This window comes from Syngnathoides biaculeatus, chromosome 6 (genome assembly GCF_019802595.1).
Source record: "Syngnathoides biaculeatus isolate LvHL_M chromosome 6, ASM1980259v1, whole genome shotgun sequence".
Taxonomy (NCBI): domain Eukaryota; kingdom Metazoa; phylum Chordata; class Actinopteri; order Syngnathiformes; family Syngnathidae; genus Syngnathoides; species Syngnathoides biaculeatus.
Window position 1 is genome coordinate 28,955,455 of NC_084645.1, and position 27,827 is coordinate 28,983,281.

Sequence of the window (27,827 nt, forward strand, 5' to 3'; positions counted from 1 at the left end):
AAACTGTGGATGAAAAGATGGGGTGTGATGGGTCGTTATCCGGGGGTAAATGTGCGAGCGAACACCACCCCCCCCTCCTCCTCGGGTATGTGCGTCGTGTTCCGAACCGGGTGGCTGGCGGAGCAAGTGACGGCGTCTTCCCACCCGCATCATCTTCGCCACAACTCACCGACAAGCCGACACAACACACCCGCCATTGGACGCGTTAAGAACGAGTGATAATGTCCGCCCCGTGTATGCGCTCTCACAATTTCATCCCTTGAGACGCGTCCGCCTCCTCTCGGCCTCTCCTTCTTCTTCAATTTAGGTGAGTTGCCTCTCCGGAGCATCCCCATATTTTTTTTTTTTTAAAGTCTGCTTGCGCGTGCATGTTTGTAGACTGGGGATATGCGCGCGGGTCAGGATGATGAAATATCACATGTGGACGCCTCCGAGGAAGAAAGGCTCAAAAAGCGCCATTGTGGGATACATGGCCTGTTATTTACTATTATGATGCATTTTGTAAAAAAAAAAAAAAATAATAATAATAAAGGCTGCCCTGTCGTTTTCCTACTCTTAGGCCCGATTTGCGCGATTTATGAATTACATAATGAGTCTCCCCGTCGCCGCAGTGGCGGTTGCTCAGCATCCTTCTATGAAATCTTGTGCATTCTGTATATCTATAAATCTATGAATCGGGCCAACCCTCGCGTTTTAAATCTTGAACAAAATGGCCTGATGGTGCACGCGGCGCGGCGCCCACACCCTTGGGTGCCTCAGCCGCCAAGCACAGTGTCAGACCATCACTCACTCTGCTTTGACTAAAATAATCATTTATTTTGACAGTCGTGATGAAAAACCGTTTTCACTCTGGTCAAGTGACTGAAGCGGAACCGATGACAAAAGATGAAAGCCTGGCCTCTTTGATATCATCTGGCCCAGCCCGCATACATCCTGTTACTTAACTTTTCCCCACTCTAAAATTGCTCATTTAAATTCACTTGTCATTAAATAACATGTAAATGGATCACATGTAAATAATAAAATAGTATATTGGTAGCAAAACCAATGTTATACATCCACTTTTTTTCGATTAGTCAATTGCTGAATCATATTTGATGCGGCGTGGTGGACTAGTGGTTAGTGTGGCTGCCTCACAGTTGCGAGGCTCTGGGTTTGTATTTATTTTTTCCTCATCTTTGAATGATTAACCCATCTGTGCACTTTCAAAAATTAAATGTGGCCAGGTGCAAAAAAGTTTACACACCCCTGCGTATTGTTGGGATGCTGCTCCGATGCAGGAAACAAATCTCTTATAGAATCAAACCGCATCTCCTGCAGTACCCGCACAGTTACGGTATTTCATTGGTGTACCTAATGAAAACTACAAAATCCAACACCACACGTGATGTACACACACTCCCGACTTTCTATGCCAACCCCCCCCCCCTTATTATTTATGTAGGGGATAAACCCGATAGTCTCCGTCCCGTCGCTTCTCCCGCCACGAGTGTAGTTTGTATAGTAGTGTAAATAATCCCTCGACATGGGAATTTCATGGGCAAAAAAAAAAACCCAAAACATTATCTTCCACAGTTTCCAGGTGTCAGTAAAAGTTGCTTGCAGGGATAAATACAGCAAATCTCCCAAGGTTGGGACGAAAAACCCCTTTTAACCAATGTGTTCTTTTAAGTAAAGGGGTACAAAAATTGATAAAAACAGATCAAGTATGAGACTAATTTTTAGTGTGGTAGTGATTGACCACGACGTTTCATTTAGGGGGCATGTTGCTGCTATAAAAACAAAAAAGCATAAAGTACACTATAGAAATAAGCTTTATGAAGCACAAAAAATTAAATCATCATATTCAACTCCACTTCTATATTGTGTTTTGTTCAATTAGTGTGAAAACAGAACAATTGAGCTCTATTTCAATTTATTCACATCAATAATTTTGCTCTTTTTTGACATGTTTTGTTTTAACAGTTACTCTTTTATTTCCTATTTTTTTTGCCAAGTAGGTTTTGCCAAGGTGGCACGGTGGATCAGCTGGTAAAGCCTTGGCCTCACAGTCCTGAGGAACCCGGGTTCGATCCCGGCCCCGCCTGTGTGGAGTTTGCATGTTCTCCCCGTGGGCCTGCGTGGCTTTTCTCTGGGCACTCCGGTTTCCTCCCACATCCCAAAAACATGCATCATTAATTGGACACACTAAAGTGCCCTTAGTTGTGATTTAAAGTGCGACTGTTTGTCTCGATGTGCCCTGTGATTGGCTGGCAACCAAATCGGTGTACGCCGCCTCCTGCCCGTTGACAGCTGGGATAGGCTCCAGCATGCTCCGCGACCCGTGTGAGGATAAGTGGTAAAGAAGATGGATGGATGGATAGATGAAGGTTTTGCCAAACCAAAGTGCGCAACCAGCTCTTTAAACGCTATTCCCATGTCTAGCTACCACTTCATTTTGGTTTCAACGTTCAACACTAAGAGTTAGACTTTCTAATAAAAGTATTAAGAGAGAGATCAGACATGGATGGTTTGGACATGTCCAGACGCGAGAGAGTGAGTATATTGGTAGAAGGGTGCGGAGGATTGGAGCTACCAGGCAAAAGAGCGAGAGGAAGACCAACGAAAAGGTTGATGGATGCCGTGAGGGAGGACATGAGGACTGTGGGTGTTAGTGGGGAAGATGCATGAGATAGGCTTAGATGGAAAAAGATGACACGCTTTGGCGACCCCTATCGGGACAAGCCAAAAGGAAAAAGAAGAAGTTCCCGTAATTCCCGGTTCACAGAGCGCACCTGGTTATAAGCCTCTGTACACAGAAAGAGTTTAACGCTAAAGCTAGCGTTAAGTTCTTTCTGTGTACAGAGGGTTATAACCAGGTGCGCTAACGCTAGCGTACCGCTAACGCTAGCATCGTAGGGTTGAAGGCATGTGAAAAAAGTCACAGCTTGTAGGACGGAAATTACCGCATCATACAACCTCAGCATTGTGTGAGAGGGAGGAAGATGCACGAGAAAGGTTTAGATGGAGAATGATGACATGCTGTGGCAACCCCGAATGGGGACAAGCCGAAAGGAAAAGAAGAATAAAACGATTGTAATCTGTCTTTTGGGAGGCAAACTGAGGGCTAATTTATAGGGAAAAAATATAGAGACCTCTGCGATCTGTGATGCTCCAAGTGAATTAATTTAAAACAGCCGGTTTTTGGACTGTTTTGTTTGTCAATCTGTTTTCTCAACTGAGCCGTTGCACTATTAATGAATTCCAACTGCTGTAATTTTGCCGTGTGATCTACTGATCAATTTCCCCACTGTACTCCGCAGATCTGGTGATAACGATGAAGTAAGAACATCTGAAAAGATTTATCCTGAAATCTCACAGACTCAAATAAGCGGAAAACTTGAAAAGGGAGAACAATTTGCGCTACCTTCCAGCAACAGGCACGTGGCAGCCCTCGCCCTCGTTTGCGTTTATCAAATGCCCAAAAACAGCAAGGCCGTCAAGAGAGAGCTTGACGACGATGTCACCGAGTCGGCCCGGGACCTGCTTTCCAACGAGGACGCCTGCGACGATTCCTTCAAGAAGAGCTCGCTGATCATCGGCGGCCCGGACGGCGACGGCAAGGAGCGCGATGTGGAGGAGGGCGGCTCCGACGGCGACGAGGAGGAGGAGGAGGAGGAGCGGCCGGCCTGGAACAGCAAGCTGCAGTACATCCTGGCCCAGGTGGGCTTCTCCGTAGGCCTCGGCAACGTCTGGAGGTTCCCCTATCTGTGCCAGAAGAATGGAGGAGGTGAGTGCAACCGCCACTGGCGCTTCAGAAGATTCTCAAGTGTTGTGCGCATCCTCTCCAGTTCTGCCCAGTCTGCGTCTAGTCTTACATCGCATGTAGACAGCGTCTTAAAAGGCAATTAGTCCGACATGTAGTCATTTCAGGATGTTGAGTGCATTCGTGTTTGTTATGGGAAGCTTTGCAAACATTAATTCTCCCCAGGGTGGCTTGGATCTTACGTTAGGTGGAAACAGTGACTCCATATTTCATTTATTCCGAGTGCAAATTCATATTTTTGCTGAACGCCAAAAAGCAGCTAGGTTGCTCATGGTGTCATTGCACTACTGTTGCAAGTTGCACTTTTTGCAGTACAGTCATTGATTTTTTTTTGGGGGGGAGGCACAAGATGTGGTGTTTCTGCAAGTTTTTATAGTGTGTGTCACCTTTAGTCGTTTTAACGTCATAGATTTGAGCACATGTTAAAATTCAGCCCTCTCGTCTTTGTTGTTAAATGCTGTGTCTTTGATGACATACATCAAAGTCAACAACACAAAAATAGATACATTTTATTGATTATGGGTGTAGTAAGGGACAATAAAAATTAACGTATTTTCCGCACCATAAGGCGCACCTAAAAGCCGGTAATTTTCCCAAAAGCTGACGGTGCGCCTTATGAACTGGTGCGCCTTATATATGGATCAATATTGAGGCTTTGGTGCAGCTCCATCTAATGGATGCATAACGCAACCCCAGCCTCTACTGTAGCATCTACTCTGTGCGCCTTATAATAATATAATAATAATAAAATAAAAATCTTAAAATGGTCCATTCATCGAAGGTGCACCTTATAGTGCGGAAAATACGGTATTCTGATTTATATCGCTTTATGCTCACCACTATGTAAGGAGGCTGGAATCGGGCAATACTGTTTGGCCTTGGTGGAGGTTTTAATTCTCATCATTTCCAAGGTGACATTTTTGTCACGCAGCTCTTGTATATAAATAAGGCCTGTTGTGTTTTTTTTTTTTTTAAAGAGGTCAAATATTCAATATTTATTTCAGGAAGTTGTTCCTGAACTAATTCTCGGATGTTTTCCAGAAAAATAGCTCAGAGCTTATGTCCACAGCGTGAAGGTATGTAACCAATTTATCAAAATGACTAGAGATGAACTCTTTCTGGGTTAAGTGTAAAATAAAAAAAGTTTGTTAAAAATAAAACCCAAGTAAAGTCAGATTACTCCTTCAAAGATGCCAGACAGGAAGTCACCTTGTAGCGCTTCATAACTGTTGCTGAGACCCTTCCTATATCACACTACAACCTATTTCCCAGCCTATTCTTTACCGTCCTCTTTAGTCCGCTTGCTGTCACTGGCAACCCACAATAAAAAGCCAAAGAAAAACTCAAATAGTCGGCTCTTGAGCTAAATGTCATTAGTTATGTGTACCTAATCACTTGGCAAGTGTGTCTATTTACCCATGTCAAACAAAAGGAGACTCTTTGACACCATTTACCACCAGGAAAAAACTCATACCCACACACAGATTATTAAATGGTTCCTTGAAAAGTGCTATATACAGTACTTATTGGACTAACATCCATCCATTCAATTTTCTGTAATAGTTATCTTCACTTGGCCTTTCCCGTCTTTGCACAAGAGGCGGGTCCACCCTGAACCGGTCGCCAGTCGATTGCAGGGCACATAGAAAAAAAAAAAACACAACCATTCACACTTGGATTACATGCAATTTAGAGCCTTCTATTTACCTACCACGTGTGGGGTTTTTTTTTGCAATGCGGGAGGATTTTGGCTTGTACGCAAAGGCTACGTTCACACTGCAGGGTTTTATGCCCAATTTTGTCCTTTTCTTTTAAATCCAATCTTTCTATGCATTTGTTCATGCTATAATGTGACTTCTATTGTGGACGGAACGCGTGCATAATGTCTCGCGTGCGCACAACTCAACTCCGAGGTGGCGTTCTTACGGAAGTACCGGAATTCCTGGGCAGCAGAGCGCACCTGGTTATAAGCCTCACCCAGTATATTTGCAAAGGAAATACCATTTGGTACATACGTAGGCCGCAGCTATGTAAAAGCCACAAGTGCCCACATTGAAACAAAAAAGATATTTACAAAGAAAGACGGTACACAGAGAGTTTAATGCTAGCGGCGCCGCACTAACGCAAGTGCCGTTGTGCGAATGTTAACGCTAGCCCCGCTCTAACAGGGCCGGTTAAAAAAAAAACCCAAACATACTGGTAAAGGAGATATTTACAAAGAAAGACGGTACACAGAGAGTTTAACGCTAGCGCTGTTGTGCTAACGCTAGCACCCCGCTAACCGGGCCGGTAAACAAACAAAAACAAAACACAAACTGGTAAAAATCACTGAGACAGGGCACTAACACGTTAGCACAGCGTTAACACGGCCGGACCGGTAAAACTCACTTCCGCAACACATACATTCCACCGGTCTCACTCTTACCTTTTCCGCTCGCCTGCCGTTAGATAAACAATGCACAAATTAGCCTTATCACCGCATAAACCGCAGGGTTGAAAGCGGGTGAAAAAAGTTGCGGATTATAGACTGGAAATTACGGTAAATGCAGCTCATCGCTGATGTCTCGTTATGATTTTCTACATTTTCTCATGCTTAGTACTTTAAAGGATCTTACATTTGCCGTTTTTCTGCTGCTTCGTTGCTATTTTGTGTGGCATGCATGTTTTGTTGAACAATTATGAACTTTTCGGCTTTTTGATGATGTAAACATCGGGTTCGTGACCTCCAATAGTCCTTAACTACACTTCCGTATGATAAATATCTTATTTACATTAAAAAAAAATACTGCACTGTTCATATTTAGATAGGAAAAAAAAACAAAAAACAATTGTCCCGCAGTGTGAACATAGCCTAAGAGATGGCACAGTCATACTGGAGTCCCGTCACTCCCGTGAGTCACCAAGGGAGTCATGTCTTGTTTTAAACAGCTCTGGTCACCCTGCTGTGTTCAAGTGTAATTGAATTAAAGAGACATGTCCTGAGCAGCCAGTCGGTGTGTCTGGATGTGTGCGTTGATGATTCTTTACATATAATTAGACAGACACCAGAAGCCTCAAATGTGTAGTTCACATGTACGTCATTAGCTTTCATCTCTTTGAAGGTACACATTTCCTTTCACGGCCCCACTGGCCACGCACCGCCCGTCTCTGTAAGAAAACCGCAGGCCCGAGTGGAAAAAGACGATGCTACAACTTTGGGTTTAGTGAGCGCTGTGTCAGGGTTTAGCTTCTTAGCTGGTGGGACAACCAATAATGAAGAAGTCTTGTTTGTTTTTTTTTTTAAATCTATAGCTGGGGTGCCCAGACTTTTTTACCCCAAGATCTACTTTTCAAGCAGGGGGTGATGCTCCCAAACCGTTTTAAGGTTGTTATGTTGCCTCCTATATTTAAAATACAGAATTAGCACTGTATTGTATGTGCATTCAACCTGGATCAGGCCGTGCCAAGTTGGAATTTTAAAAATGACACACCATCTCATCCTGCACTTTCTACTTTGTTCTTCGGACCAGACCTTTCCCGCTCGGAAAAGAGAAAATCTCGTCCGGTTTAACCACTTTTTCTTTGATTATTCACATACTCCGACAGTCTTTGCATCTTAAAACAACAGCATTTCTTTTTTTAAACTTTCTCCATTAATGGAGAAAGTAAACATAAGCAGCATGTCTAGCTCGTCTTTGCTCTACATTGCCCAGACTGAGCTGCTAAGTAAAACAGTGGTGGTGGGCTGCGTAAGTACTGTAACATTTGTAATTATGAGTGTATGTCTTTTTTTTGCGCGCAATGCAGTTTAGAGGGAACATTGGCTGACAATTTTTTTTTTTCTCTCCAATCGACGCATTGAGCACCCCTGGTCTAAAGCAACCAGAATTTAACAGAAATGTTACTAGCTAAAACAGCAGCATCTAGTGAGGCATGTAAACACTTTACAATGCTAAATTAAATGAGGTCACTGTGTAGCGTTACAGATATGTTGAGGTAACATCCTCAGCGAATATTGGCATTGAAATAGATTTCCGCGTGGTCGCTTAACAATTTAGTAGTGTGCATCTATGTTTTATGTTCCGCTATCAAATTACCTTCTGTCCAGTCTGCCTCAGCCATCATTCTGTAAAATGGAGATGGAATCTCAGTGATCGATGAGTTTCCCAGTAGACTTGTGCTCACTCCACAATGTTAATGTTGTGTGCGCCATTGTTTACGGTCAGCTGAATCATGCCACTTATTCGCCCACTCGGCCTTCATCTTTGGCATTTGCTATCTTTCCACATGACAGGTGATATTCCACAATACAATTTTTCAAGAAAAGGCCTCTTTTTCCAAGTAGAGACCATCATCTGCAGTAGATAACAGAATGTAGTTGTAATTCCAAATGCACTTCCAGTATGTTTTTTGTTGATTTGGTTTTTGCGTCATGAGCGGGCCGTGGCCACGCTCGTGCTCTGGGGAGTGACACCTGTCACCGCTCACAGCTGTTTCACATTAGGACTGTAATTAGACAGACAGGCATTTATATTGGAGTTTTTGTCACTGGCATTTGCCAGTTCGTTACCCCGAGTTAGTGAGTTGTATTCATAGACAGTAGGAATCTCCACCACTGAGAATAGTGTAGTGTTGAGCTTTCCTCGTCACAGTGTTTCTGTGCCACCACAGTTTAATCTTGACTTAGTTTATGTTTCACAGTCATAGTCGAGTCCTACTTCATGTTTCGTAGTTTGTCTCCGTAATCAGACCTCACTTCACCTTTTTGAATCCTGCCTTTGCTTAGCGTTTTGTGCCTTTGCCTTCTCGGACTGCTTACCCCTTGTATGACCGTTCCTTGAACAAACCACGCCTAACATCATGCTCGCATCTCGGAGTCCTGCATTTGGGTCCAGCCCCACAGTAATAGTTTGTGACACTTTGGAATTGGAGGGGTTTTTTTTGTACCCAATGATCCAATCGCCAACGTCGTTCTGCAGGGGCATTTTTTTTTTTAAACCAATTTTTTTTTCAGGCCAGTGAACATCGGTTTTTGGAATGGTAAGAAAAATCCTTTATGAATACATAAAACCCAGGTAATTTTAGGGGGTCTTAGACTGAAAATGGCTGTACTCCTTGGTCCTTTGTAAGTGGCTACAGTTTCTCATAGAACATATATATATATATATATAGACCGGATACACCAGGATTTGAACTATTGTAGATGCTATTTCGGGGGAAGATAAAAGCCGCAAATATTGTAATGTTTGCTTTTGGAAAGACAATAGGAGACCACCTGGGAGGTTGACATGCGTTTGATGGCGACTATAATGTCTTTTGCCTCTTCCTCCAATGAATTAGAATAAAAGCATCTAATCGTGAAGACAACAAACAAGTGTTGTATCTAGGAGAAGCATTGTGACTTAAAAGAACATCCTGCCTGTAGGGAGGGGGGGAGATAAAACCATATTGCCAAAGGATTAAATCACTCGTAATACAATACACACACGGTTGGTGTGCGAAATGGTTTGACGCGCATCTTAAAATGTCAAGAATGCGAACAATTTTGTGTGTACAGACAGTATCGCGAGGCTCTTCCGGGCCATCCATCCCACAAGACTATAATTCTGTAGAGAGGACTTCTCTTTGAGTCATTTCAGAAACCATTTTTAAAGTTAGAATGGTGTTATTTGACATGAGCACACATGCCTTGCAGCAAATTGTTCAGGTACTACAGCTCGCAACTGGACTGCTGTGGCTATGATAGAAAGACACTTCAACCCTGCTAAAAAATATCTAAAGAAGTATAGGACCCAAGGCCTATAAAATTTCTATAGAAATTCTATTGTTCTGTAGAAATTCTATAGAAAATCACAGCCAAAGTTCTATAGAACAAGTTTTTCTGTACAAATTCTATAGATAGAAATTTTTTACCTGGGACATCTCAGCCGGCCAGGCTTCATCAGTTGTCACTGCTAATGAAGTGAGCTCGAATTGAGCCTTGCATCATTATTTTAAACTTCTGTGCATGCACGTCCGTAGGCAAGTAGCAGGAGGGGTAGGATTATTATGGTATAAAAAAGGGTCATTAAAAATTTAAAAAAAAATCTTGAGTGACTTTTGAAAACTAAACCCGCCTTGTCACACCAATGCTGTGCTGTCATGGGCTTAGGCCACCAGGACAACAACAACAAAAAACTCCCCCGCATTTAGCATACCACGAGCCCTACGGCAAGCCTGAAGGCCGTAATACAAAAGATAAGTCAAAGTGAATCCTATTGCCATGTGTTCATTGCACAATAAAGCGCACTGAAAGAGCGAATCCATTCTCCCGAGTGTTCAAGCAATATCCAGCAATACAACGAGCCGGTATTTTGGCTAACACGAATGAACAACGTGCTACCTTCCAGCAGGTAAAACTAGTACAAACATACGAGACCGCCTGAGTGGGCATCTGCTACTAACGTCACTTCCTGCTTCTTCTCAAAAACAAATCCCTCGAGTGGATTTTCATCCCGGGAGTGACAAAAAGCCATATGTCAAAATCATCGTTTTGTGGTGAAAAAAAAAACGGATGGGTCCATACCAGCTGCCGTTTTCGTATTAATAACATACTAAAAATCATCATTTCATGACACTTGACCTTTAAGCAACAGCAAAGTCTGCGATACAGCCATAGAATGAACAATGAACCGTGATCTACTGATTGTGTGGAAACAATGTAGTGAATCGTCATTAAAATGTAACTGTGCTGTGTGTGTTATTTTTACCACTAGGGGCGTACCTGGTGCCCTACTTGATCCTGCTGGTGTTGATTGGCATCCCGCTATTTTTCCTTGAGTTGGCCGTGGGTCAGCGCATTCGTCGGGGCAGCATCGGCGTGTGGAACTACATCAGCCCTCGGCTGGGGGGTATCGGCTTTGCTAGCTGCGTGGTAAGTCCGGAGATGAGCGCTGGCTAAAAATGTTAGCTTGCCACCCGCGGCTCACAAATCATTACATATTCACTTTGCTTGTTTGGACCAATAGTCATCTTGTTTTTCTTAATGTCAGCCACTAATAAGCTACTTGTAGTGGTTAGCAAAAGGACAATTTCACTTGTTTGATAAAAGAAGTCTAGTTCTTTTTCTGTAGGGTTAGATCTCGATAAAAATACTTGGTCAAAAAATGGGCACACAGACCTAGCTTGTTCTACAAATCCTAGTCATTTCTCGTCTATTTCATAAACAGTTTAGCAAGTAACAAGCTAGCTGTAATTTGAATAAAGCCATTTTTTTAAGTCAAGAAATGTACCTTATTCTTAGACTTTGAAAAAGGCTTTTTACAATAGCTGTTGGTAATAAAAACACCAGCCTATAGCATGGTAGGAATAGATGCCAGCCTTCATTTCCCCCAAAAAAAGATAAATTGCGAGTAATTACTTCTGTAGATAGCCGCTATTCATAGGTATGTCTTAGTGGCGTTCAGTAGACGCTGACACGCGGCGTCCCCTCCAATAATAGACGCTGTGTGCAGGTGTGCTTCTTTGTGGCGCTTTACTACAACGTCATCATCAGCTGGAGCCTCTTCTACTTCTCGCAGTCCTTCCAGCAACCGCTGCCGTGGCACGAGTGTCCACTGGTCAAGAACGAGAACAGCACATGTAAGATCCCAGTAGACGTGCTTCATTCTACGAGGCTGGAAACAGCTGACAGTTAGCTACTATATTTTTATCTAGGAGGAAAAGTAAAATTTTACACCCTCGCCCTGAAAAAAAGGAGTAGTTTTGTAAAAAAAAAAAAAAAAAAAAACCAATGGTAATGCGACATTAAAGCTGTGGAAATAGAATTAGGGGAAAAGTTATGTTACTATAAATCTTAAGAAACCCAATTAAATGTTACAAAAATGTAATGTGAGATTAAAGTTGTAATAGTAAAAAAAGGTTGAAATACCATATAGTAACAAAATGAGAAAAATACCCAAAAAATTATCACAAATAGTCAAAATTTGTAAGCCTAATGTGAATAAATTGTAAATATAATCCCAAAGATGGAATTTTCTATTCTACTCGTGTGACTTTTTTTTTTATTATTATTTTTTACAAGAATAGTCATAAGATGGCGACACAGTGGTTAAGCCGGAAAGCGTCGGGCTCACAGTTCTGAGGTCCCAGGTTCGATCCCCGACCTGCCTGTGTGGAGTTTGCATGTTCTCCCTGTGCAGGTTTTCTGCAGGTTCTCCGGTTTCCTCCCACATCCCAAAAACATAAATTAATTGGACGCTCTAAATTTCCCTTAGGTGTGATTGTGAGTGCGGCTGCTGTTAGTCTCTATGTGCCCTGCGATTGGCTGGCAACCAGTTGAGGGTGTACCCCGCCTCCTGCCAGTTGACAGCTGGGATAGACTCCAGCACTCCCTGTGACCCTTGTAAGGATAAGCAGCTAAAAAAATGGATGGCTGGATAGTCATAAGATTACCAAGAATAGACACTATACTACAAAACAAATATCTCAATTGTACAAAACCGATGTAATGTGCATTAAGTCATATTGATGGGAAAATGTGACAAGGAAAACCTGTTCTAAAATGTCAAAAAATAAAATTGAGAATAAAGCTAAGAAAAAAAAGTATATTATGAAAAAAGTATCACCATTACATCAAAAATATCTTGATGTTATAAAACCACTTTTTCCTGCACAGATGTGGTCCCTGAGTGCGAGAAGAGCTCGGCCACCACGTACTACTGGTACCGCGAGGCCCTGGATATCTCCGACAGCATCTCGGATAGCGGAGGGCTCAACTGGAAGATGACGCTGTGCCTGCTGGCCGCCTGGTCCATGGTCTGCCTCGCCATGATCAAGGGAATCCAGTCCTCCGGAAAGGTAAGATAAGCCGCTGCTGCTCTCGGACGGAAATGGAGGAAAGGTCTCGGCCTGCGTAGTCGCTTTAAATATAGCGTTGGATATTGGGAACTGGTTGGATGAAAACAAAAGGCCGTTTCTTGTGGAGTGTTGGGTGGGGGGGTGAAATCCTCTCACAACCTCGTTAATGGAAAAGCTTACGGAGCGCAAAGTGTATGGATGCCTTGTCTACAAACACGCACTTCGCTCATTTCTGCTACAATAAAAATCTGAACATGACATTATAATCTTGAAAAAAAATAAAAACTTCAATTTTGCATTACCAAAAAGTTGTAATATGAGAAAAAAAAGTTTTGCAAGATTAAAGCTGTACATTTAGTTTAAAAAAACAAAACAAAACAAGAATTTAGTCATCTTATCCCGAAAATAGGTTTGAATGTTCAGAGAATAAATTTGTAATATTGCAAATTGTAATGTTAAAGTGATGCGCGGAATAACCTTTAAATATATGTTACTATTGCAGTCATAATTTATATTCTATTTTAGAAATATCTATATATATAATATCTAGAAAATCTCATGTAATATGAGAATTAAGTCATTGTATGAACCCCCCTAAAAAGTTACAATCAAGAAATCAAGAAATTAAGGATTCTTGTAAAAAAAAAAAAAAAGAATGAATAAATTTGCTAATCTTGCATAATTGTGAAAAGATGCAATGCTCTACCAATCAAGTCGGAATATATACATATTTTTTTTTAAGTGGTTGATGTGGAGGCTGGTAAAGCGTTGGCCTCACAGTTCAAAGGTCCCGGGTTCAATCCCGGACACGCCTGTGTGGTGTTTGCATGTTCTCCCCGTGCCTGCGTGGGATTTCTCAGGGCGCTCTGGTTTCCTCCCACATCCCAAAAACATGCAACATTAATTGGACACTCTAAATTGCCTCTAGGTGTGAATGCGAGTGCGACTGTTTGTCTCTATGTGCCCTGCCATTGGCTGGCAACCAGTTCAGGGTGCACCCTGCCTCCTGCCCAGTGACAGCTGGTATAGACTCCAGCACAGCCCGTGACCCTTGTGAGGATAAGCAGGGAAGAAAATGGAGGTAATGTTGTGAGTAATATTCTGTGGTTGGCTCATACACGATGTTTCCAAGTATCTCTTTGGTGACTCGTGAGTTTCCTGGAGGGATTCATACTTAAGCCTGCCTACCTGCGCTTGTCATCCAGCATCAAAGCTGACAGTAACGTGATTCGCATCCGGAAGGATTAAGACCTTTGCGTAGCCCCCACCCCAACCCCATCATTCCATTATTTATCATATGACAAGCATTAGCCGTTGGACTTTCCGGGGTCAAACTGGAGCTAATTGGAAAAAAAATGGGCAGAGCATTTAATCTGATGGCAGGTAAGCTTTGATGCTTTTGACGGTTGAATTTGGTTTGATCTCTGTTATCAAGCCTCGACTACATCGCCTGCGAGTGATGTAGCCATATGTGCTATTTCATGATCACTTTGGAAAAAAAATAAAAAACATTCTTGGCTGTGTCCTTCAAAATGAAACGCAAAAGTAAATTAAGAGTTAATTAATTTTTTTAAAAATGACTAAATTTGGAGAGCAGCTTCAGAATCTTCCAACTTTTGATTATGGTCTGGCAAGCGATTTTTTTTTTTAAACTAAGTCAAAAGATGCAAATTAATTTTTAATCTTTAATTAAATTAATTGTCATTCATTTTAATTTACTCTAAAAAGTTTTTGTAATCATTGACATCTCTCAAAAAAATTACGAACCGACGACGTTTGACGAAGTTCTGCTAAGACCCAAAGACCAGAATTGATAAATTTTCCAAGACGCTTATCCTCACAAGGGTCACGGGAGCGCTGGAATCTATCCCTGCTAACTTCGGGCAAAAGACTGACTACACGCTGAAATGGTTGCCAGTCAGTCACAGGGCACATATTGAAGGAATGGAGACCACGGTGCCGGCACCCAATTTTTATTTTTATTGATCTGGGTGGAAACCAAGGACCGATTGAGTCACTTTCAAATCCAAAATCATGTTCATAACAGAGGAAACTCAAATAGTTAACACATTTGAATTGAAATGTTGTTCCGAGGTTTGGGATAATCACTCAAAGAACTTGATTGAGATATGTAAAATTGTCAACTTTTTGTTTTGAGTGTTAGCTGTTGTTTTAAATCAGGCTAGCACCTTTCTTGCCGTTTTACCAGCGTTCAACGTGGGAGGCACAGACAAAACAAGATGGATACCCTGAAAAGTAGAGGTACTGAAATCTCTGCCATCTTGATTTGTCTCGCCAGACCGTCCCCATTTGGCCTCGGCGGCTTGAAGTAGCCGATAGCGGGGCCGCCGCCATTGTCAAGCCGCTATCTGCTGCTGCCACTCGGGCCCTGTTTTTTTTTTTTTCTTTAAAGTGTTGTCACTACAGGAATTGAGGAACAACAGTGCAAATCTCGAAAGACAGCATGTGCAGTATATATGTTGGATGTTTTATTTTACCAGGTGCGTCTAGAAAGGTTTTGGGGGCGATATGCGTCCAAACTTTGCCTGGAGTAGCCCTCCCAGGCGCGTTGCAAGTTTGAGCACAAAAGAATATTAATGGCGTCTCGCCTCTTTCTGTGCGCACAAAGGCTTTTTTTTTTTTTTGTCGTTGCAAGGAATATCCTCGTGTGAGCGTGGGTGGGCGTGAAAAGGATCTGGTTGCCGTGGTTACATGCGCTCTATCAGCTTGGCTTGACTGTCAGAAATGGCAAGGGCAGGGGGTTGAGGGTGGGGGGCAGGACGGTTCAGCTAAGAAAAATTGTTAATAAATCTTACGGGCTCCTGTGGTCAGCGTATGTATCCATCGGGCACTCAAATCAAAAGCCGTTGGCAGGTTCAGTTCATCCAAAACAAGAACAAGTTTTAAGAACTTTTATTGAACTCGTTCAGGTACAAGACTGGTTTTGTGAAAGCAATCCATTGAAGGGCAAAAAAACAAAAAAAAACAACCTACACGTAGTTCATTTTTTGGAACGGGTGAACTTACAAACTGATGGAGTACTTTATGACCTGAACTACTTCATTTTAAAGTGTTTCTAATACCAATTATCTCATCCAGACGAAAATGCATGTTCAACTGTACCATAAAAATGCATAACCGTTTCGATGTTTTCACTAAAAAAAACAAAAAGTGTTTATGAATTAAAGTCCGCAAACTTTGACCTAGTTTCCCCGTGTCTGAAAAACGACTGGTTGGTTGTGGCATCAGTTTACCGCATGAAATTATATTTATGGTGAAGCAAGATATCACCAGCTATTACTGTCAAATTAACGTGGCAACATTTTCAAACTGATTTCGTTCATTCAAATCCTTATTTGTGAAAATATAAACTATTAAAAAAAAAAGGTGCACTGAGGACATTCCATACACTTTAAAATTTTGGGCCTTAACTTGGTGTAGAAAAACTTTGACAATGCAGGGAGTCCTCGGTCTAAGACTGAGATCCGTTCCTACAGTAGCGACTTAACTTGAATTTCAACTTAAGTCGGATGCCACCATTAAAGTCAGAATTGACATCAAAATACTTCCTATAAAAAAACACAAATAAATTGAAATAAACAAGATGCCGTACTTCGCATTACTGCTGAGACGTGGATGGAGAAGAAGGGGAGGCTGCGCTTAGCTATTGCCAAGGAACCTGACTCTCAATCCTTTCCATCTCGACAAGTGTCAAAAAACCTTGTTTTGTGATCATTGTATCGGACATAGGAACGCAAGCCTTCACATACACTAAAATATGAGCTAAATGTCACCACAGTTAACGGACTGAAGCCATGGTGGTGTTGGTGTGTCTCCTTTTTATGATCTTGAGCTTCATTTCCATGGTTATGGATTTTCTTTTGGCTACAGAAGTACTGCTAAAAGACGCAGCTTTATTCTTTGGGGCGATAATGTGAAGATACTCCCGGCGGACAAACACGGACAAGCATTAGCCAGACAAAATGGCGGACGGGGGACGGGCATTGTAAAGTTGAAACATTTAGGTCGAGACCCTCTTAACCCCGAGGACTCCCTGTGATAACAATAACACAGTACAAGCCCCACGTACGGACATAAACGGTTAGCACTCGCCAACCCAATGTAGCACCAAACTTAGCATAGCATGCTTACCTAGCACATGACCGGCAAATACAACACAGACGTAACTTTGCTAACTGTACACTAGTGAATTAGTGGTTTGAACTTACTTGTCATGGACACACACACGCGCTGTCACGGTCGTGATTGTTGAAAGCAAAGAAGGCAAAGCAAAAAAAAAAAAAAAGTGGAAAGACATAAATGCAGAGAAGGTAAAAGTCTCAAAATGTGAGTTAATGCCAAGAAAAACAACAGACCAAAACTGAAAGAAACGAGGGAGTCAAATACAAAGAGACAGACACGAAAAGGAGGACCACCTGGTCATTGACCGGAGTGCCTGGAGGGAGCTGATTGGTCAACACAAGGGACACATGACACACTCATTTTCCTGGGCAACATGTGAAATACTGCTAGCTGCATAATGCTAACAACTGTGCCACTCTAAATACTGTAAATTATCAACCGTTCGCTCTCTTGTGTCATACCCGTGACGTCCGCTTGCTGAAAAAAAAACACGTGTTTTGTTTTTTTTGTACACAGGAAATAATGATTATCGTTGTTTACTTCTTATTGTTTTAATTGCTCCACAATATTAGAATGTGTGCGTAAATTAGCGGCCTTGACGCGTTTTATTTGTGTTGCTCGCCGTTTTGTGCCGTGACCTCCCCGGTCATTTCTGTTGTATTAGCAAATGCCTGGAGGAGTTCGGGGCGGAGCTTCCTGCGTATTGCTCACTCAAGCGTACTGCTTCAGCAAAACGCGGCACCTTCGCCCTCGCTACAATAGGTTGAGTACAGTGACTAAGATAAGTTTGGAAATAGTAGTGCGTTACGTTTCCTGTTATTGTAATATAGCTCAAATTAGAGTTCACATGATACTGGCATTACTGCTGAGTAACAGGAAATCCATAGTTTAACGTCCATCCATCCAGGCATGCATTTTCTTAGCCGCTTATCCTCACGAGGGGCGCGGAAGTGCTGGAGGCTATCCCAGCTGTCAACGGGCAGGAGGCGGGGTACAGTCTGAACTGGTTGCCACCCAATCCGCAGGGCACATAGAGTCAAACAGCCGCACTCACAATCACACCGAGGGGCAGTTTAGAGTGTCCGTTTAAAGGTCAAGTCTCGTCCCTATAAACATTGTAAAATAGATACTGTAATGAAAAATTCATATATTATTCACTTCAATGTCTATACGAAAAAAAATATGAGTGGAGAGCGCGTCATCCATGCGCAAAGTTGCGGAAGTGTCATTCGACATCCAAGTGGTCGCCATATTGGCCGCATTTCCTGCCCGTGACGTCACACCAGGACATTCGCCATTGAAAAAACGCTGTGGCCCCGACTGTGGGAGACGAACACGCCCCTTCTGACACGGAAGCTCTTTTCGAAGAAGAGAACATCACACAACTGAGTGAAGTTACCGGTGCAATATTACCCTATCTTTCGAGCCATATTTAGATGATATGCGCATCACGGCATCCTCCCGTGTGTTCGAGCAATGTCCAGCAATGCAACGAGCCGGCATTTTGGCTAACACGAAGGAACAACGAGCTAACCTTCCCGAAGCTTAAACTAATAGAAACAAACGAGTCCGCTTGAGGGTGCTCCTGGCCCGTACATCACTTCCTGGTTCTTGTCGAAAACAAATCCCTCGAGAGGATTTTCATGGGAGAAGTTACAAAAAGCCATTTACGTCAAAATCATGTTTTGTGGTGAACAAAACGGATGGGTCCATGTTTGCTGACGTTTTTTCATTAATAACATACTAAAAATCATGCATATCATGACAGTGTTTGGCATGTGGGAAGAAACCGGAGTGCCTGGAGAAAACCCACGCAGGCACACAGAGAACATGCAAACTCCACACAGGAGGGGCCGGGATTTGAACCCAGGTCCTCAGAACTGTTACGCTGACACTCATCAGCTGCCCCACCGTGCCGCCACAATTGATCATGAAATCCGCGTCGGTCGCCATTTTGGATTGAAGTGGGTTTTTTGGGGGGGTCGCTTTGGCCATTTTCCAAGGGGCTCCTCTGGGGGCAAACTAGTTTTCGAGGTTTTGCTTTTGATTGCGGCTCCTTTGTGGTTTGTACGCTTCGGTAACCTACGCTGTGCTCGCGCCTTCAGGTGATGTACTTCAGCTCGTTGTTCCCGTACGTGGTGCTGATCTGCTTCCTGGTGCGCTCGCTGATCCTGGAGGGCTCCATGGACGGTATTCGCCACATGTTCACGCCCAAGGTAAGGCGGCTCTCTCGGTTAGTTCAACAGTGAGCGTTTAGACCTCACTTTTGAGTCTTCCTGCTTATGAAATGAAATGATAGTTTTTTCACTACAAATAGACATGGTGCACCCCCCCCCAAAAAAAAGAAACATGAATGGGGAAAAAATGTCCAGACTAAAAAAAAAAAGTGTGTGCTGTGAGTGGTTGACGTCTCAGCAGTAACACACCAATCAGCTTCTAAGGTTGCAAAATCTGCAGCAGCTTCCATCGCCATGGAAACAGGAGTTAATGTGAACATAACTCACAGGACCGGTTGGCAGAATGACAAAAACGCTTTTGTGCTGCTCTAGCGCCCCCTCAAGAATAATGCAGTCATCTGCAAGAGATGCAATCACTCAGAAAAATCACATTTCTTATTTTCTAATACTTCATTTCGTGGAATAATTTGTTTCATTATTTCAGAGAGAAAAAAAAATTAATTTTAGAGTAGTAATTAGATTACATTTAACTAATTAATTAAAATGTTATTTTAATTTAATTAATAAATTTAAACTTTTTTTATCTGATAAGGCGACAAAAGAAAAAAAAGTCAAAAATTGGACAAAAGTGTAATTTTAAGGGAATTTGCTGAGTTAAAAAATAATTTATCATAAAATCATAATTTTAATGCAAACATTTTTTAGAAAAAAATTTCATCAAAAATTGGACAAAATTGTAATGTTAAGGGAATTTACAGAGTTAAAAAATAATTTTATCATCAAATCATAATTTTAATAATGCAAAATATATTTTTTAGAAAAAAATAAAAATCATGACACTAAATAATTAATTGAAAAAAAAGTGGGTTTTTTGGGGGAGGGTGAGTACTAATGTTATAAGACTAGTCATGAAAAAGATGTCAAAACATAGTAATCCTACAAGAATGTCATTACTTTCAAGTACGCATTTTATAAGAACTGTTATATAATTGATATATGATAATAATTAATATATAATAATAATTCATCTTTAATGAATAGTCAAAAACAGTAGGATATGCTAATATACATGTACCTGTTTTGTCTGGAATAAAGTATTAATCATACAACCAAAACTATTTTTTTTTCTCAAAAATAAGTAATGTGAGATTGAAGCTCTATTTTTCAAGAAGACTAGTACCAATTAACTATTACTACTCTTACAAGAATACATGTAAAGTCATTTTTTTTTCAAAAGATATTTAACATCCTGCGATTGGCTGGCAACCAGTTCGCCTCCTGCCCGTTGACAATCTGGGATAGGCTCCAGCACTCCCGCGACCCTCGTGAGGATGAGTGGCTAAGAAAATCAATGGCTATTTTATGTCTTTTCGTAGCATTCCAACTTTTTCAGTGCAGCCCTCCTCTTCTCCTCCTCCTCCTCACAGGACACTTTTCATTATCTATCACTCGTGTTTTGTTTGTGCGCGTCCCAGCTGGAGATCATGCTGGAGGCCAAGGTGTGGCGCGAGGCGGCCACGCAGGTGTTCTTCGCGCTGGGTCTCGGCTTCGGCGGCGTCATCGCCTTCTCCAGCTACAACAAGCGCAACAACAACTGCCACTTCGACGCCGTGCTGGTGTCCTTCATCAACTTCTTCACGTCCGTGCTGGCCACCCTGGTGGTGTTCGCCGTGCTGGGCTTCAAGGCCAACATCATGAACGGAAGATGCGTGGCGCTGTGAGTCGCCACCGCTTTTCACGTTTGCTGACGAATTAGTTTAAAAAAAAAAAACATTTTTTCAAGTCATGCCCGGAAGAGGAAAGGTTGTGTCATTAAAACAGGAAGTGGAACTTTCTGCCGCGTAAGAACAAATCGGTTTGGTTGCACCGCTCAGTAGAATGAGCTCCATAATGAGTTCAATAAATTCGATATATACACTTAAGAAAATAAGTATTTGAAAGCCCTGCTATATTCCAAATCATGGAGGGGTCTGAAATTTTCATCATAGGCGCATGTCCACTGTGAGAGAGACCATCTAAAAAGAAAAATGCAGAAATCATAATGTATGATTTTTTTTGTGTGTGATAAAGCTGCAAATAAGTATTTGAACACCTGAGAAAAACAACGTTAATATTTGGTACAGTAGCCTTTTTTTTGCAATTACAGAGGTCAAATGTTTCCTGTAGTTGTTCACCAGGTTTGCACACACTGCGGGAGGGATTTTGGCCCACTCCTCCACACAGATCTTCTCTAGATCAGGCAGGTTTCTGGGCTGTCGGTGAGAAACACGGAGTTTCAGCTCCCTCCAAAGATTTTTTATTCGGTTTAGGTCTGGAGACTGGCAAGGCCACGCCAGAACCTTGATATGCTTCTTACAGAGCCACTCCTTGGTTTTCCTGACTGTGTGCTTCGGGTCTTTGCATGCAAAGCATGATGCTACCACCCCCATGCTTCACAGTAGGGATGGTGTTCTTGGGATGGAACCATCATTCGTCTTCCTCCAAACGGACTTATGACCAAAAAGTTCCATTTTGGTCTCATCTGAACACAAAACCTTCTCCCATGACTCCTCTGTATCGTACAGATGGTCATTGGGAAACTTAAGACGGGCCTTGACATGTGCTGGTTGAAGCAGGGGAACCTTCCGTGCCATGCATGATTTCAAACCGTGACGTCTTAGTGCGTTACCAACAGTCACCTTGGAAACGCTGGTCCCAGCTCTTTTCAGGTCATTGACCAAGTCCTGCCGTGTAGTCCTGGGCTGATTCCTCACCTTTCTAAGGATCTTTGAGACCCCACGAGGTGATATCTTCCAACGACCTCACACATGTGCATCTGGTTCAGGATAATACATGGTGTGGAGGTGGACTTTTAAAGGCGGACTAACAGGTCTTTCAAGGTCAGAATTCCAGCTGATGGACTGGTGGTCAAATACTTACTTGCAGGTGTGTCACACAAAAAATAGTTTGAAAAAAAAATCATACATTGTGATTTCTGGATTGTTCTTTTTAGATTATCCCTCTCACAGTGGACATGCACTTGAGATGAAAATTTCAGACCCCTCCATGAATTCTAAAGTGGGAGAACTTGCAATATAGCAGGGTGTTCAAATACTTATTTTCTTCCCTGTATATATATATATATATATTTTTTTTTTTTTTAGCAACACCAACAAGATTCCAGGTTTGCTGGGCAACGGCATCGAGGCCAGCCTGATCCCCAAACACATCAACCTCAGTCAGAAGATGAGCGTGGACGACTACCATCAGTTGATTGCCGCCATCAGAGCCGTCAAGGAGGACAACTTCACCGAACTCGGTCTGGAGTCCTGCAACATCGAGGACGAGCTCGACAAGGTACGGCCATTTTTTTTTAGTTGGAGGAAATAAGTAAGATTTTCTATAAGGGCGGCACGGCGGAGCAGCTGGTAAAGCGTTGGCCTCACAGTTCTGAGGTCCCGGGTTCGATCCCGGACCCGCCTTTGTGGTGTTTGCATGTTCTCCCCGTGCCTGCGTGGATTTTCTCCGGGCACTCGGGTTTCCACCCATATCCCAAAAAACATGCAACATTAATCGGACACTCTAAATTGCCCCTAGGTGTGATTGCGAGTGCAGCTGTTTGTCTCTATGTGCCCCGCGATTGGCTGGCGACCAGTTCAGGGTGTACCCCGCCTCCTGTCTGTTGACAGCTGGGATAGGCTCCGGCACTCCCGTGACCCTTGTGAGAATAAGCAGCTAAGAAAATGGATGATCTTCCATAAGTTGCATTCTTTCCAATTAAAACTGTACTATGCACCGGGGGTGCACCCATCACGCGGTCTCCTCTCTCTCCCCCCTCCCGTCCGCCAGGCGGTGCAGGGCACAGGCCTGGCGTTCATCGCCTTCACGGAGGCCATGACGCACTTCCCCGCCTCCCCCTTCTGGTCGGTGATGTTCTTCCTCATGCTGGTCAACTTGGGCCTGGGCAGCATGTTCGGCACCATCGAGGGCATCCTGACGCCGCTCATCGACACCTTCAAAGTGCGCAAGGAGCTCCTGACCGGTCAGAAAAACATTCATTTTTATCCCCCCCAAAAAGTTGCAAAAGGACTCCCATCCTGTATTGAAGTAGAATTAGAGTTATCTTGATTAATGACGTAAAAATTCTATAGTACAGACAGAAATTTAAAAATTTACCACCCCTAAAAAGACCGGTTGCTAATATTCCGATCCTGTCCCCGGTGGGCGCAGTGGGCTGCTGCGTGTTGGCCTTCTTCATCGGTCTGATGTTCGTGCAGCGCTCGGGCAACTACTTCGTGACCATGTTCGACGACTACTCGGCCACGCTGCCGCTGCTCATCGTGGTCATCCTGGAGAACTTGGCCATCGCCTGGTTCTACGGCATCGACAAGTACACGCTCGCTCGTTTTCCGCTCGAAAATTCCCAGAACCCCCGTTCACCTTTTTCTTTGCTTTAAATCCAAAATGTCCACCTCGTCCTCACCGCGTCAGGTTCTTTGAGGACCTGAAGGACATGCTGGGCTTCACGCCGTACCGCTTCTACTACTACATGTGGAAGTACATCACGCCCATCCTGCTGTTGGTGCTGCTGGGCTCCAGCTTCGTCCAGCTCATCAGAACGCCGCCCAGCTACAGCGCCTGGATCCAGGAGCAGGTCAGTCTCCGCGGCGCCTGCGTTTTTTTCATCACGATTCTGAATTTTTAAACGCGGGAAATTGCCGTCCGTCTGAAATGCTCAAAGGTATTCACGGCTGTCAGTGTGCGAAAATCCCCAGAAATTGTAATTATGCTGCCTTCTGGCAATGAGAATCGTTTTGTCCTTCTTAAATTTTATAAGATTGATTTTGCTTTTTTTTTTTCCCAAAATAAAAAACTTAACATTTTCCCTTTTAATAGCACTTTGAAGACTATTTTTCATTTAATTTTAATGTATCCATAATTTTACAAGCCCTGTTTTTTTCTTTTTTTTTTTTTTTGCATATTTTTTACCATTTAGATTTTTGGCACTTCATTGTTTTACTGTCAAAATAAACACAAAACAAAGAGAATTTTTGTCCAAACCAAATATATAACAAAAACAATATAAAATCCCTTAGACGGGCTAACAAAACTACCGTCAGAGTAGTGGCGTTTAAAACAAAGCAATGGACACTTGAACACAAATGACACTGCAAAACATATAGACAGACAATATACTTTTACCTCACTCTATCTATCAAGTTTCACCTATTACGGATACAGTGCATAGTCATTTTTTTTCCTATTCACATCCAAAACGCCCTATAGAGCTCGTGCCCCTACATCGTAAAATCACGTGACTTTTGTTGACTTCGCCATATTGCCGGCCAAGCTAAGCATTGCTCAATGCTCAATCGGTTGGAGACCACACGGAAATATGTCTTGTAGCACGAGGCCCAGAGTCTTGTCCGATACTGTCAGACATTTAGAAGGTGAAAATAAACGAAAATTAGATAAACTCGGCATAAGAGGACCCATATTTAATGCCGAAATTGATATTTTCGCCGATAATCCATCGATCTTTTCAGCTAGTATTCAATGCAAATACCAATATTTAGACAAATGACCCCTGGTTTTACACAAGAGAGAGACACGAGTCGGCTCCTCCGTGGCGTTTCCCAAGAAGTACTTATCATGCAAAGTTGGTTCATTTGAGAACAATGCGTTAAAAAAAATAAGACTGAGTCGGCACACCCGTACACAGAAGTGTGTTGCGGCCACACATTAACCTAGGTAAACCTCTGTGTGACCGACGGTTTATTTTCTTTTTCTTTTTTTAAATATGCGTTGGACTCATTTGAGAACAATGCATGTTAGAAAAAAAAAAAAAAAAAAAAAGTCTGTCGGGAGAGGTTTACCAAAGATTAACGTGTGGCCGCAACACGCTTCCGTGTACGTTGGCGTCGACTCCCTGTTGTTTTTCTTTTTTTGAATACGCATTGTTGTCAAATGAGCCAACTTGGCATGATAAATACTTGTTGGGAATTTGAGATTGAGAAGAATAATTCCTACCTGAAATGAAGTGATCGCTCCACAGTTGTGTGTACTTGGTTGGGCAACATCCATCACGTTTAACTGCCGAAATCCATCGATCCTTTCTGGTCTTTTTTTCAGGTGGTATTCCACAGAATAATTTCTGTGAATATCTGTCTCGTCTGTTGTGACAACCAACAGCACAACAAGTCTCGGGCGTTGTGAATATTCCGCTCCAGTTCAATGTACCCCGCAATGTCGAGCAGCTCTCTCTTTTTTACCGGCAATACGGCGCCGTGAAAATGGTGGCGTCACATGCACGAGCTCTGTGTGTTGAGTACAACTTTTTGTGGTCTTAGGAAGTAAACACAGCTCTAAAATATGTATCAATAAAGTATGTGGTTTACTAAATAGGGGGGTGGTCCGGAACCTAACCCCTCGCCGTCAACAAGGGCTTACTGTACAATAATACTCAAAGGCTTATATATTCTTTATCCTCAGTGACAAATGTGGCCAACTTGTGTATATACGAATGTATTGTAGTGTCCACTTTTGGCCACACGCAATGAATGCATGAAATCGTGTCACAACAAATATTTTTGATGTTGTTTGAAGAGAGGCTGGAACGGATTACCGGCGCTTCCATTCATTTCTATAGGTAAAGGTGATTTGAGTTGAGAACGGTCACAGGACTAAATAAATGATTTAAGTCAGGATATGAGAGAAATAATAAGCATAGGATACTTTACTCCATGCTTGTTTTTGTTAGCATTTCGTTTGTGTATTAGCGTAACACTTAAACGTGGTCGGTGTGTGGCACAGGCCAAGGAGGAGAAGGTGGCCTTCCCTCCGTGGGGCGTGGCGGTGTGCATCTCCCTGGTGCTGGTGGCGGTGCTGCCCGTGCCGGTGGTCTTCGCGCTGCGCTACTTCAACGTGATCAACGACGGCGCCGGCGGCATCTCGGCCGTGGCCTACAAGAAAGGCCGCATCATTAAGGAGAGCGGCGCCCCCGGCGAGGGCGACGACGCCAGCCTCCTCCGGGGCAAGGCGGCGCCGAGCGAGGCGCCCTCGCCCGTGGCCGCCAACGGCAGCTGCCGCAAGCCGAGCGGCGGGGCCCCCGAGGCGGACGCCGCGTCCAACGGCGGCCACGGCGTCGGCTACCCGATGGCCGACGTGCCGGACATGCCGGAGTCGGACTTGTAGAGCGTACCTCCTCCTTCCCGTCTTGTCGTCCGTGTGTGTATCGCATACTCCTTCCTAGCTGCTTTATTTCTTATCATTTCCTTGTCTGTCGTCTCTGAACCTGAACATGTTAAAACGAGCGAGCAAGCGGTGGGAATAGCCACACAGGGCAGTTCATTAAGTACACCACCAGGGGGCGCTCTGGTGTCAAATAAAAGCTCGTCCCCTCACTTCCACATAGTTTTCTTGCCACCAAGATAACACAAAATGGCTCCAACCATAAGTTTTCCCTTCTGTTCAGCACCAAGATGCCACAAGAGGGTGGCAACTGGGCAAGGCCCAAGTTTTCAACTGTCATGACAACCCTTTGCAATCTTCATGAATTTATGTCATAAAAGCAAAAATGCAGCCATAGGGTTGCCCCCCCTGACCGAGATTAAATGTATTACTGACAAACCAGGTAGACCACTGGTGTCAAACTCAAGGCCAGGGGGCCAGATCTGGCCCGCCGCGGAAGCAAATCCTGTGTATAAACGTTCCATGATTTTATTGTTTGTCCCAAAACTTCAAACAATAGTCATAAGTGACAACGTTGAGATATCGCAAGCATTTTTGCATTCTCAAACAAAACATTTTGATTTCTGATTCCAAAACTAGTTCATAAATTTCGTGTGTAAACAGGAGGCGGTTAAAGATTTTTATGGTTTCAGTCCCCTCTGACGGGAACTAAGTACAATGTGGGTCGCGACAAAAATTACTTTGATTTCTCTCGTTAGCAAGAGACAGACAATAATGTCATGTTGAAGGTCTTGAGTGTTTTCCAGCTTTGTATTTTGGCACCCTAAGATTTTGAGAAACTATAGCCCCACCCACCCCTTTTTATATGCTTAAAATAGGTTCACTTGAGAATTGCCATGTTGTTGGCATCAAATGCTCGATGGGGCCACACATGGCCCACAAGCCTCAGGTTACGCACCCCTAAAATCAAACCACAAAAAAATACCCGAGTCATACGTCACATGAAAGGTCGGGACGAGTGCATGCCAGATATGCCTTCGGTTCCTCCCATTTTTACCTCATGAGGGAACCGATGGCAGAGGAAAATGGAAATCGTATTGTAATTCACGAGCAGGTGTACCTAATGAAGTGTCCGTTGAGCGTGGCCCTTCCCACCGTACGTGCATAACCCCCTGACCCCCGACCTCTGTCCCCACTCACTCGATCTTTCGAATCCCAACTCCTCGCTGCTGAAAGTGTGAGCAATAAGGTGGACGTGCCACCGAGGCAGTGTTTTGCGCATACGTCGAAAAAGTCCCACCGTCGTCCCGACGATGTCATTTATGGAATACGCCACGTTTGTATAGTTACGGTATTCTGTAAATATATAAATATATTTATCTGCCTTATTTGGATTAGTGTTTGTAAAGGTTCAGTCATGAAATCATTATTAACGTCATTGTTTTCATTTTTTTTTTTTTTTTTACTAATGTGTTTGTGAGGGCCGAGTCCTCGTCCTTGTAAATAATTTTTATCCATGAAATGGCTTGAAAACATGCAGCAGAGAAATGTCTTTCCCCTCCTCGTCTTCTACATCAAACATTAAATATGATCCAAAAACAAGTTTCCAAGACTCTTAATTGATTTGGATTGAGGTCACACCAGTATGCAGAAAACATTTGATTTTGGTCAAATACAGCACCTTTAATAAACATAATTAGTTAAATGTTTATATA

At 43.0% G+C, this 27,827-nt stretch overlaps 1 protein-coding gene across 1 annotated transcript; it reads left to right on the plus strand.

Moving 5' to 3' along the window:
* slc6a15 (solute carrier family 6 member 15) lies at positions 1–27,714 on the plus strand. Its single transcript, XM_061823804.1, has 12 exons — positions 1–307; positions 3,303–3,769; positions 10,540–10,697; positions 11,278–11,404; positions 12,441–12,622; positions 18,871–18,981; positions 20,418–20,659; positions 22,086–22,278; positions 22,771–22,963; positions 23,152–23,311; positions 23,413–23,575; positions 25,735–27,714. The coding sequence occupies exons 2-12, from the start codon at positions 3,457–3,459 to the stop codon at positions 26,113–26,115; spliced, it is 2,223 nt and encodes a 740-aa protein (XP_061679788.1). The 5' UTR covers positions 1–307; positions 3,303–3,456; the 3' UTR covers positions 26,116–27,714.
* Positions 27,715–27,827: the final 113 nt, after the last annotated feature.

What these genes read in the sequence shown, in the direction of transcription:
- slc6a15 (XM_061823804.1), top strand. Translation starts at nt 3,457, where the DNA reads ATGCCCAAAAACAGCAAGGCCGTCAAGAGAGAGCTTGACGACGATGTC. An exon ending in GTGCCAGAAGAATGGAGGAG is followed by an intron (nt 3,770 to 10,539) that starts GTGAGTGCAACC and finishes TTTTACCACTAG; the next exon opens with GGGCGTACCTGGTGCCCTAC. An exon ending in AACGGAAGATGCGTGGCGCT is followed by an intron (nt 20,660 to 22,085) that starts GTGAGTCGCCAC and finishes TTTTTTTTTTAG; the next exon opens with CAACACCAACAAGATTCCAG.